General features: G+C 57.4%; 1 protein-coding gene and 1 non-coding gene across 2 annotated transcripts in view; both read left to right on the plus strand.

Annotated features, from left to right (window-relative positions):
• NSD2 (nuclear receptor binding SET domain protein 2) overlaps positions 1–11,626 on the plus strand; it is a 77,699-nt gene extending 66,073 nt beyond the window's left edge. The window contains exons 18-22 of the mRNA XM_022554885.3: positions 134–250; positions 5,814–5,955; positions 6,244–6,350; positions 7,127–7,331; positions 8,113–11,626. Of these exons, the coding sequence (XP_022410593.2) occupies positions 134–250; positions 5,814–5,955; positions 6,244–6,350; positions 7,127–7,331; positions 8,113–8,366 (825 nt within the window). The 3' untranslated portion in view covers positions 8,367–11,626. The remainder of the gene's footprint in view (positions 1–133; positions 251–5,813; positions 5,956–6,243; positions 6,351–7,126; positions 7,332–8,112) is intronic.
• On the plus strand, positions 5,606–5,707 carry LOC115801989 (small Cajal body-specific RNA 23). Its single transcript, XR_004022362.1, has one exon.
• Positions 11,627–11,852: the final 226 nt, after the last annotated feature.

The raw sequence follows: 11,852 nt of genomic DNA on the forward strand, positions 1-11,852 counted from the left end.
CCAACTTGGCCGTAACGTCCAGGGACCTGGCGAGCCCCCTGCCTGACGCCTGCTCCTGGCGTGGGCTCTGGGCCCCAGCGCTGAGGCGCGGCCGGGCCGTTGGTCATCAGCAGCGCACTCTTCTGGTTTCCAGGGAGAGTTTGTGAATGAGTACGTGGGGGAGCTCATCGACGAGGAGGAGTGCATGGCAAGGATCCGACGCGCACACGAGAACGACATCACCCACTTCTACATGCTCACCATAGACAAGGTAACGCGCTGCGTCCTCAGGGCCCGTGTCTGTTGCTCACCATAGACAAGGTAACGCGCTGCGTCCTCAGGGCCCGTGTCTGTTGGTCACCATAGACAAGGTAACGCGGTGCGTCCTCAGGGCCCGTGTCTGTTGCTCACCATAGACAAGGTAACGCGCTGCGTCCTCAGGGCCCGTGTCTGTTGCTCACCATAGACAAGGTAACACGCTGCGTCTTCAGGGCCCGTGTCTGTCCGCACGGGGCTTCCTGTGGCGTCGGACTGCACACCAGGTGACGCTGTCACGTCGTCTGCGTAGGTGTGTTTCAGGCACCTGTGCTTGTCTCCTTTAGCGCAGTGTCTTCTGGCCACCGCCTGAGGGCCAGGGTGACCGGCTCTCGGCGCAGGGCTTCCTGGAGCGTCACGTGTCCCTCTGATGCGTGACGGGCACACTGAACAGTCTTTCCCAGGGTCAGAGAAGAGCATGGTTAGGGGAATTGCACATCCTTCCAGGTACATAGTGGAGTCTTCTGGGCTGCTTGTTAGGTGTCTGAAGCCCAGGTTTGTGAACATTTGTCTGCTGGAGGGGTCAGCGTTCTCAGCAGGTGGGTAAGACGATTTGTCAACACGTGCGGGTGGAGAAGAGCGGGCACGTCCGGGACACTGGATGCCCAGCTGACAGGCCCCTTCTGGTCGCTCCAAGGAGACACAACCCCAGGAGGTGGCGAGTTCACGTACCCTCTGCCATCCCCCCTCATTTTTGGGTGGTGGCGGTGAGGGGGGTTAATTGATTAGAAATGGGAACCCTAGGCCTATGCCCTCCTGTGTTTAGGTGTCTAAGTTTGAACTACTTACATGTTGTGAAAAATGCCAGGTTGTCACTTAACATACAAATTAGTCCCTGAAATGATAATTCACCGAGGGCACCTGGCTGAAGCCAAGATAAATTCCATGACGCATGAGACGTTGAAACAATTCATACCTCATCCATTTCCTGCAAGAGTAAAAGATAAGCCGCACCTCCCTACACGCGTACAAGCGTAACAGAACAGGATCTCCGCAAGCAGACCCTCACATAGAAGGCTTGGCTTCGGTGAGAATCTGAGGGGGTAAGATTAAATCTGAAAGAAAGGATTAAATAAACATGTTACAGATGGTTAAAGCCATAAAAGGAGGTTTAGAGACACAGGAACAAGACATTGAGGGATAAATCAGGCAGATGTGAACCAACAGTTAAAACTGGGAGTTAACATATAGTCATTGAAAGTAACCCAGTGGATGGGTTAAGAAAAGTTAGACCGCAGCAGGGAAGTGACTGCAGCAGAAGGAGCATCCGCGAATCTGTCTGGACGCGCGGCACGGGAACGTGGAGCGATGAGGCTGGAGAAAGAGGCCGAGAGACGGGAAGACAGACGCTCAGTAGATGTTCCAGAAGGAAGACGGGAGGGAGACCTGGGGGAGAGGCGGGATGGAGAAAGAATTTATGGAACCTCTGTGACACGGATCATTTCATGGCTGAAGCTGAACAAGTTTTGGGCAGGACAGATAAAAATAAATCCATACCTAGGCATGCTGTTTAAACAAAAAGCCTGTAAGATGCCGTACACCATAAAGATGAAGAGCAACAGAGGGACTCCCCTGGGGGTCCAGTGGTTAGGACCCCGGCGCTTCCACAGCTGAGGGCCCAGCTTCGATCCCTGGTCGGGGAACTGAGGTCTTACAAGTCGCGCAGTGCAGCCAAAAAAAAAAGAAAAAGACAACAGAGAGAAAAAAGACGGAGCATGTTCCAGGGAACGACAGTTGGATGGTCAGCCTCCTCCTAGTATGACGGAAACCGGGGACACTTCTACTCCTCAGGGAGAAAACCCCTCGACCCTGCACCTCGCACCCTCTGGACCGGGACCAAGCGAGCTGACCATCAGCGTCACGTGGCGGAGGAGATAGTAAAGGAGGTTCTTCAGGGGCTTCAGAAGTTACGTGTGAGGCGCGAGAAGGATGGTGGACAAGAGGTGGCGCGCGTGCGGGTGTGGCTGTCACAGGTGCTGAGTGCTGGTGAATGCGGGGCAGCGGGGCCGGGATGGCGGTCACAGAGGGCGTCAGAAGAGAGACGAGGCCAGTGTGAGCTGCGTGTTTGGTGTGCATGGAGGGGAGACTTCACTAACCCGTGCTTTGTCAGGCATACACAGGAAATGACTGAATGAGTAGAAATGGAAAGTGTAACTTCCACCTTGTGAGAGAGTGGAAAAGTGCATGAAGAAAAGTCTCCATCAATAGAAAGTGAGGGAGGAAGGAGGAAAAAAGGAGAAAAGATAGTAATCAGAAAACACGAGGTAGGGAGTTCCCTGGCAGTCCCATGGTTAGGACTCAGCTGTCACTGCCCAGGGCCCTGGTTCGATCCCTGGTCGAGGAACTAAGATCCCACAAGGCGCTGCCAAAAAGCCCCTTAATCTATAAAAATTAAATTAAAAAATCTGTACGTAGGATCTTGGTAGAAGATGGCGGTGCTCAATTCCAAAGCAGCAACAAAAAGATACACCAAGTACATCTTCAGTGAAACTAAGGACCTCGTCACCCACGAGCAGACGGAAGACGCTGTCTGAGAGCAGGGGACTCGGAGGCTGAGGTGCTGCAGAGTTGACGCCTCTAGGCGCCCCCCCCCCCGCCCCCGAGGTGCCTGCTCCCAGCAGAACTGAGCGGTCCCGACTCGCCTCCTTACTGCTGACAGTCGCACAAGAGGATGAACTAGTAGATGTATATCCAGCGGTCTCAGAAGGGGGCCTCAGAGAAAGAGGGGTGGGTGGGGTCCTGGGGACCTGTGGTGACAGGCCTCGGAAGGACCGTCTTGCAAAAAGTAAGGCAGCTTTCTGTGAGGCAGAGAGGGGGGCCCAAGGCTCTAGAGCCTGGGGAGCTGTGGGCCATCAGGTGGCCACAGAGCAGGGAGCCCAGAGACAGGGCACCCAGAATGCAGCCAACAGCTGCTCCAGGAGCCCCAGCACGTTTCGAGAGGATCTGACAACAAAGAGCAGCGGAACCTCCCTGCGGCTGGGGAGACACGGCCAGAGCTGGGGACATCGTGCCCCAGCAGTCAGCGTGCACTTCTGAAGCACAAGGGGTTAGAGACGGCCACTTAGCAAGCTGAGCTGGACCTCGAACTCGGAGACTGAGAGTGAAGCGAGCCACAGCCAGAGCATCTCTGGAGCTTAAACCGCCTGGAGCGGCACCTGAGCAGACGCAGGATGGACACGGCATGGCGGAAAGAGAGGAAGGTTAGAAAGAACGCGTGGCCGGGGGACAGGCCGCGGAGGGTCTCTCTGTGTGACGGGAGTCTAGGTATTGAAAGAATACCCTGTGTTTCAGGGGCAGTCCATCCAAAGTGGTCAACGTGATAAATACCTTATTAAAGTTACCGGACATAGCAAGGAACCCTTTGGCCAGCTCGGCCAAAAAATTGAGTTCCTTGTAAGGCGAAGAAAGTGAGGCCGTCTCGAGGCTTCTCATGGCAGAATCCAGCGCCTGAGCACAGAGGAGCACCGATAAAGTTTTCAAGGAAAGAGTGAACTGGAGACTTTCTCTCCAGCCGACTGGTTCTTTAGACGTAGATGTCAGAGTGACAGGTGTGGACACGGGAGCTGAGGGCACCGGTCCTTTGGGGGAAGCTGATGAAGGATGGGTTCCAGGTGACCCCCGCAAAGCGACTGGTGGTGGTACAGGTATCGGGAATTTGTGCCGAACTGTGACTCCCGACAGCAACAGAGGGGAGGCCAGAGAGTGAGGTAAACTCACCTCTGATGCTGATGCCTGAGAGTCAGGCTGATAAGCCAAGTAGGAGTAGTTTTCAGCATTTTTAAGTATTAAGGTAAGAATGCCACGGAAAACTGGGTTGTAAGGATGGAGGTGGGTCAGGGGAGACCACTGCAAGAGGAGGTTGCGGGCGTCGTATGCAGGCAGAGATGCCCTCGATAAAGGGCAGCCAGCAGGGAAAATAAAGTTCCCAACATAACAGGAGGATCAATAATTTAAAAACCCCATTACTTCATAGCAAAAGGCTTAAAACCCAAATAAACAAGCAAATTAGATTGATAGAATTGTGCCCAACATGAGTCATATTTGTAAAAGGGAGTTGGATTAACTCATCTATTAAAAGATTTCCAGATTGGTTCATAAAGCGAAGCCTATTTCTCTGCTGTATCTAAGAAACAGAGGGATCCTGAAAGTTGAAAATAAAATTGTGCACAAAAGTGTGTCAGGTGAAGTCAAATTAAAAAAGAATTGTTCTCAGACAAGGCAAAATTTGGGCCCCAGCGCATTCAGTGAGACAGAGGAAGGCCTTTTAACGTCAAAAGCGCCGCCAGGGACCAGGATACATCCTGCAGGGTGTGCCCCAAATAACAGAGCAGCCACACCCCCAGAGCCACAATTCAGGGAGGCACAGGAGACAGCCAAGTGAGGGAAAGTCTACTGTGGATTCACGTCTTGGAGCGAGAGGTCCTAGGCAGAGAATCAGCATGGACTTAGCGCCAACTACAAAGAGAAAGCCGTGCAGAGAGCCCGTGGCCGCAGCGGTGCGACAGCGGAAACGGGAAGCAGCGTCAGGTTCATCAGGAGAGGACGGCTGGGCACCAGCATCTCGGCACTGAGGAGCCGATGCAGCTGCTCAGAGCAGGTTCGGTGGTTCCTTTCAGTGAGGCAGGAGCACGCTGCAGAGCACGCGCTTCTGAGATGTGTCCACCTTCAGAGGTGCAGCTAGCGTCCGGGTGTGAGCGTGTGGCTGAGGCCGCCGCCTGGGGCCGCCCGTCCAGGGCAGGGGAGCCTGGCAGGCGTCTCGATGCCGCGCTCCTGGGGTGTCTGTGCACACGTCCTGTCCCCCACTCACAGACCCCGTGTGGCGTTACCGCGTGACCGTGATGCTTTTTGTGGCCTAGTTTTAAGTGCTTTCCCGCCTCCGGTACGTCTTTCTCCTGTCCCTTGCGGTCGCGCGGTCGATGAGAGACCCTTAGGGTGAGGAAGGCGAGGTCACCGCTCCCTGATGCCGGGCGATTGCATCGTCTGGGTTTTGCCACAATAGGAGTACATCTCCGCGTACACAGAGGTGCTTGCCTTTCGGGGGGGTCGAGTCCCGGGAGCATGAAGGCGGGACCCTCATCGCTTTTGCCCGGGTGCGTCTCAAGACTGCTTCTGCCGCAGGGGTTGGCCCCCCTCCCATCAGCCAGCGTGGCCTCGTGGCCTCAGGACGTTCTCCTTGTTTCCTCCACCGCTGGGCTGTCTCGACTTGCTGGCCGGTTTGTGTCGTAAGCGGTCAGTCCTGTCCTCTGTCAGGCTGTTGGTGTCCGGCTCCCTCGCTTGCCGTCCGACGTCGGGGAGCTCGGCTCACCGCCCCCCGCTCACCAGCGCTCGGTCCCTCCGTGAGCAAGAGAAACAGGACTGGTTTGGGGGCGTCCCATCTGAGTGGACCTGGGAAGCCACGGCTCTCAGTACAACACCAGTTGTCCAGCGCGACGGTGACGATTCCCTTTGAATGAGAACGTGATGGCTGAGAGCTGACCACGTATGTAGATGCTGCTTGAAACTTGAGTTGTGCCTTACAGGACCGTATAATCGATGCCGGCCCCAAAGGAAACTATTCCCGGTTCATGAATCACAGCTGCCAGCCCAACTGTGAGACCCTCAAGTGGACAGTGAACGGCGACACGCGCGTGGGCCTGTTTGCCGTGTGTGACATTCCTGCAGGTACGGTGCCTCCGGGGCTCCCCATGGGGCTCCCAGCCGAGCGGGCAGGTGGAGGGGCCCTTGTCCGATGCTGTGTGTGGCCGGACCGCCCGGCTCGGAGAGGGCGGGCGGCTGGCGATTTGGAAGTTGTGTTTTGTTTGGAACGTGCACCTTGCAGCGTGGAATCGCAAGCCGTGCGGGGACAGTACAAGTGCGCTGACAGGCGCAGGGCTCGTAGACCTGATGCAGGCTTCTTGGCAGGGTCGGGAGAAGGGCAGTGTCCCAGTGTGGCTTGTCTCCCTCACCCAGGGACAGAGCTGACCTTCAACTACAACCTCGACTGTCTGGGCAACGAGAAAACAGTCTGTCGGTGCGGGGCCTCCAACTGCAGCGGGTTCCTCGGGGACAGGCCCAAGGTGAGCGGTGGCGGGAGCGGAGTCTGCCGGGCGGGGCGAGGACGGCAGGGGAGGCCAGGCGCGAGACTCGGTGGCTGCTTGCTGCGCACGCGGGCCGTGGCTGCCCCTGCAGAGGCCACAGGGTGCTGGGGCTTCACGGCCTGGAGCCGGGAATCCAAAGTGAGAGCCTCCGTACGCGCCTGGCGGCACGTGGCGTTCTGCCTGCGTGTCTGTTTCCGTGTCTCCTTCCCTCTTTCACAAGGACGCCGGTTGGTTGTGCAGGGTTAGGGCCCGCTGCCTTACATCTGCAGCGACCCTACTTCCAAGCAAGGTCACATTTGAGGTTCCGGGAAGGACATGGCTTTGGGGCGGGGGGTGGGTGGGGGGACACGGCTCCACCCAGCACACTTAGCCCCTTCCCTGTGCTGGGTAAAACCCGGGCCTGAAGCCTCTGGACGGCCACAGTCATCCAGGCCCAGAGGCGGGATGTCCACAGCGGGCCTGCCGCTTCACCTGGCTTTTCTCATCTGTTCTCACAAGACGTGCCGCGTGGGGAAAGAGCCTGCCCTGGGCCGCATGCCCGCTGAGCGGCGCTGCGGCTGGCGGCCTGTGTTGTTTCCTACAGGCAGTAAACGGGAACAGGTCGGGGCTGCAGACCCCCACTCTTCTCCTGTGAGACCATCTTCAGGGGTCCCTGGCACTCCCGACCTTGACCTTGGCCCTGGTGACCCCTCGGGACAGCTGGCCTCAGTGCGGGCAGTTCCCTTGAGTGAACTGCATTTATTTCTTCATTCTAGACCTCAGCATCCCTTTCCTCGGAGGAAAAGGGCAAAAAGACCAAGAAAAAAACCAGGAGGCGTCGAACGAAAGGCGAAGGGAAGAAGCCGTCTGAGGACGAGTGCTTCCGCTGCGGTGACGGCGGGCAGCTGGTGCTGTGCGACCGCAAGTCCTGCACCAAGGCCTACCACCTGCCCTGCCTGGGCCTGGGCAAGCGGCCCTTCGGTGGGTCCCCAGCCCGGGCAGCCGAGGCCAGACCACCCGGCGCAGCCCTTGGGGGCCGGCAGGGGCTGGGGGAAGGTGCCGGGAGGAGCTGCTTGGGAGCGAGGGGCCCCGCACCCCTGGGTCTCAGCTGGGAAGACGGGGAGGGGCTGGGGCTGGGGCTGGACTCTGCCCTTCAGAGAGATGACGGGCTCCGGCGTGCACAGAGCGGCCGTGTCACCTCGGGAGGGAAGCCGAGAGGCCCTCACCCGCAGACAGAAGCGGCAAAGCTAGAAAAGGAGACGTCAGATGTGTTTGACTGTGAAACAGAAACACTGTGTGTGGCACGAGATGATGCAGCAGGGCCAGCAGGCGGCGGCAGAGAGGCTCACGGCGGGCGTGCCGGTCTCCCCAGACCACATTAAGAGCCTCTGCAGGCGGACCCCAGAGGGATCGGGGCCCCCGAAACACTCGGCCCGGCTGCACACCCGTCGCCGGACAGCAGCCGGGGCGGCAGGGCCCCCGGTGCCGCTGGGCCATCTGGGCTCGGAGGTGGGGCCTGCTCGCAGCCCTCCGCCCCCAGGCCTCTGAGCACGAGCTTTAGCTTCTCTTTACGTTTCGACACTTGCCTGGAAAGCGGTGTCTTGGTTTAGTTTGTGTTCATCTGACTAGACTGAGGTTGTTTTGTGTGTGTGTTTTTTTTTTTTAGACTGAGTTTTAAAGTTAGTTTTCAACCATGGAAATGTTACAGTGTTACAAGTTGCCATTCCTCTCTTCTGTCTGGTGATACTTTGTTTCGTTGCAGGGAAGTGGGAATGTCCTTGGCATCACTGTGACGTGTGTGGGAAACCTTCCACTTCATTTTGCCACTTTTGCCCCAATTCGTTTTGCAAGGAACACCAGGATGGGGCAGCCTTCAGCTCCACCCAGGACGGGCGGCCATACTGCGGCGAGCACGACTTGCGGGCAGAGCCGGCCGAGCAGCCCTGCCCGGAACCCAAGTCCAAGGGGAGGAGGAAGAAGAGGAGATGCTGGCGGAGGGTCACGGAGGGCAAATAGCGCCAGGCCGGGGCGGGGTGAGATCGGGGGCCCCGCGTGGCCGGCCCGCCCTGTGCGCAGAGGGCCGGAGGACGCTGCCCGCAGCCCCCGGGACGCACGCACAGGCCTCCTCGGGAGGGGGCGCCTCCCGTCACTGAGCCATCCCAGCAGCGCCCGCTGCGCCGCACTGACCGTCCGAGCCGCGTGGTTCCAGCCGCGAGGTGCGGACGCCCCAGGACAGACAAGCCTGACTACACGGCATTACAGCTACACTTGAATCTCAGAACGTCACGGTGCCCTCCCGCTCTACTTTCCTAGGTTAAAGTTACGACGGAAAAGTAATTGGCATGTGAAATATTTTTATCTCCCCTGAGATGTATAGAGTAGTATTTTTTCGGAGGATCACTCTTACCTCTTTTAATCTTGACAACGTCACCCAGCCTGCTTCCCCGTTGCCATCACTCAGGAGAGGAGACCAGGGTGGGGCCTGGGCAAGGACTCAAGACCCCGAGTGCCCTGGGAACCATGATTCTGCTCTTATGAAACAGCTGTATGATTTCTTTTTTGTACTAATGTGAAGTTTTTCCTCAGAATGCTTCTTTTCCATCCTAGTGAGGAGCCGGCCCCAGGACGGTGACTAGTGTAGTGTTGTTGTGGGATCTCCCCTGTCGTGTTTCTCTCCGTGGACTTGAACCAAGCGCTGCTGCCACGTCGGCCTTTGAAGCACAGGCTCACGTGGGGCAGCCTCCCCGGAGGGTCTCATCACTTGGGGGGAGAGTTTGTACATTTTTTCGGGTGGCTTTTCTTTACCAGTTTCTGGCTTTTATTCTCAATATATTTTTGCTAAACTTGTTTCACAAATTACCACCGACTGAAATGCGTGTTTACTGATGCGTGTGTGACCCGCTGAGCTGTGTGACGCGGCCACTTAGGGAAACGGTTTGTCCGGCGCTCTGCCCGGCGGCGTCTCGGGTGACTGTCGCGCAGCAGGGCACTGCTAGGTGCCCCTCCCACACGCACCCCGGGACGTGGAGCTCGCGGGGGGCGTGTGTGTCCAGGCACTCCTCCCGGGCTGAGGAAAGAGCGAGTTCAGGAGCATCGTCACCCCAAGTGACTGCACGCGTGCTGTGGGCCTGTTCCCGGGAAGCCTGAGCCGCGCTGGGCAGACGCCCTCGGCCAGGGCCCCTCGGAGGAGCGCTTGTCCTGGGACTCGGGCCGGCCTGCTGGGCGTGGGCACCCAGCCTTGGAACAGCCCGGCCGGGAGATTTCCATGGACCGTTAGCCCCACGCAGGGAGAAGCTTCTGCGAAGCACAGCGTTCCCATGGACCCCGGGACGCTGGGAGCGCCCTGCCAGGAGCCCGTGTGCCTGCCTGTCTCCACTCGCGGTGGGAGGGAAGGGGGCGCTCAGCAGCAGGTGCTTTTTTCTAGCCTTTTCTTAGAATAACCTGAGGAGAACGTCTCCTCTGCAGAAAAGTTTACACAGCTGTTCTTGAAAACTGCCACGGAGGTCTCCTGTTTGTCTCTCTTACCGTTTTCGCCTCGGAGAACTGCAGGATATACCAACACTTGGACCCAACCAAGTTCACTACTGCTCCGGGGTCCTGCGACGCGAGCTGTGGGGGGCGGGGGGGGGGCGGTCTCGGCCGGGCCGCGACCCCTGGGGAAGCACCTGCTCCAGGTGCGAGGCGCCCGGGCCTCCCCAGGCACGGACTAGGAGAGTCGGCTGACCGAGGCCGTCCTGCTGGCCCTCTTCTGGTGACCCTGGGGCAAGTGACGTAGGACCAAAGGAAAAACAAGCCGTGTCCTCAGCCGGTGCTTCCACAGGCGGCTCGGTTCTCTCTGGAAACGCGCCTGCTCGGTGAGACGCAGGGGCCGTGGGGTATTTCAGTTCAGAACTCTTGTTTCTCTCAAATGGTCTTTTAAGAAAATACTGGATTGACGTAGATTCATGCTCCTTAGGCCCTGAACCTGGCGCCTGCGCGCTCTGGGGCTGGGCACGAGGGGCGCCGAGGCCTGGTGCCAGCACAGCGGCCGCGGGCGCAGCCCCCGCCCTTCAGAGCCAGGGGCCTCGGTGTGGGCTGACGTCACTCGCCCTTTCCTGCCGGTGAGGGACTTCTGCCTAAGTCAGAACATCAGAATTGGTTTTGCAGTGCACTTTGGGGAGCAGATTAACTTATTTTTGTATTTGACAGTAGTAAAAATTTTGTGTGATTTTTGAGTCACTTTGATATTACTTCCAAATTCTTTTATAACCTTTCTGAAGGAAATACTGGAAAACTTATTTTAGATATGGTTGCCCTCTTTCCAAAAACTGTTAAACTAATGAGCAAATAACACTAACTCTGAGAATCTCCAGAAAACCAGTTTATGGATCTGAGCACAAGGCATTGGAGGAGCAGTGGGGCTTGGAGGGGCCTTCCCAACGGGGCCGAGGCCTTTGCTCCGAGTCTGAGGGGAGCTTGCTTCGGGGGAGTCGGTCTTTCCTGAACGTCAGCTTCAGCCCTTCGTCGTTAATGTGAAGCAGAAACACAATGAAAACCGCCCAAACACCTCAGGATTCCTCAGCATCAGGAGCTGACCAGGACCCCTCGTGTGTCGTGTCGACGCCAGCGCGGGCCTCTGGACACGGGGACGCTTCTCTCCGTGGGGGTCGTGGGCGCATGTCCAAAGCGGGCGATAAGCTGCGAGCACCACGGGGAGGCCGCCTGGCGCCCCCGCCCGGGTACCGTCCTCCGAGAATGCTCGGGACCCCCTGCCTCACCCTCAGGTCTGCGCCCTGGCGCCTTCCCAGTGTTTCCCTTGACACATAAACTGCAGTGTGTGCGGCGCCATCTTCTAGAACTGCCGTATGTCCAGGAATAAGAAAAGATAGGCCTGTTTTTACGAAAGGTAACACACACAGACGACTGTCAGTTGCCGAACTCTCGATCCTGCGAGACATGGAGCGTTTGATGAGTGAGTAAAGTGCTGTGTCCGCGGGCGTCGTGTCCACCGCACCCTGTTGAGATGTGAAATTAAACAGAAACCTCAACGTGCCTACTGGTGTCTCAGCGTCGCACGGAACGCGGCCAGGCTCCGCCTTTGGGGGGGTGTACCAGGTGCTACCGCCAATTTTGACAGACTTAAAAAACTTGAAATTCACTTCTGGGGGAAGATACTGAAATGTAGATTTGAGAATTGCTGGTTGCGGGGAAATAATAGGATTTAAGGTCGGAAGTTGTGTTTGGAAGATTGTGTATGAGTATTTTTGTATTAAAAATTTTAAAGGCTTTTTTCTTTATGTGGAATTGCATTTTGAAGTTTGGGTCTCTCTTCCATTCCCCCAGTCCCTCTTCTTTCTTTCTTTTTTTTTTTGGTCGCGCTCTGCCGCATGCGGGATCTTAGTTCCCCGACCAGGGACGGCACCTACGCCCCCTGCAGTGGAAGCACCAGGGGAGTCCCGCTGCCAGTCACTTTGAGTTGTCTGTCACTCTGGAGCGTCTGGCGCAGTCCCCTGACATCTGGGG

Source organism: Delphinapterus leucas, chromosome 5, assembly GCF_059928025.1.
Source record: "Delphinapterus leucas isolate spDelLeu-1000000601 "Yukka" chromosome 5, BTC_Dleu_Yukka2, whole genome shotgun sequence".
NCBI classification, from domain to species: Eukaryota; Metazoa; Chordata; class Mammalia; order Artiodactyla; family Monodontidae; genus Delphinapterus; species Delphinapterus leucas.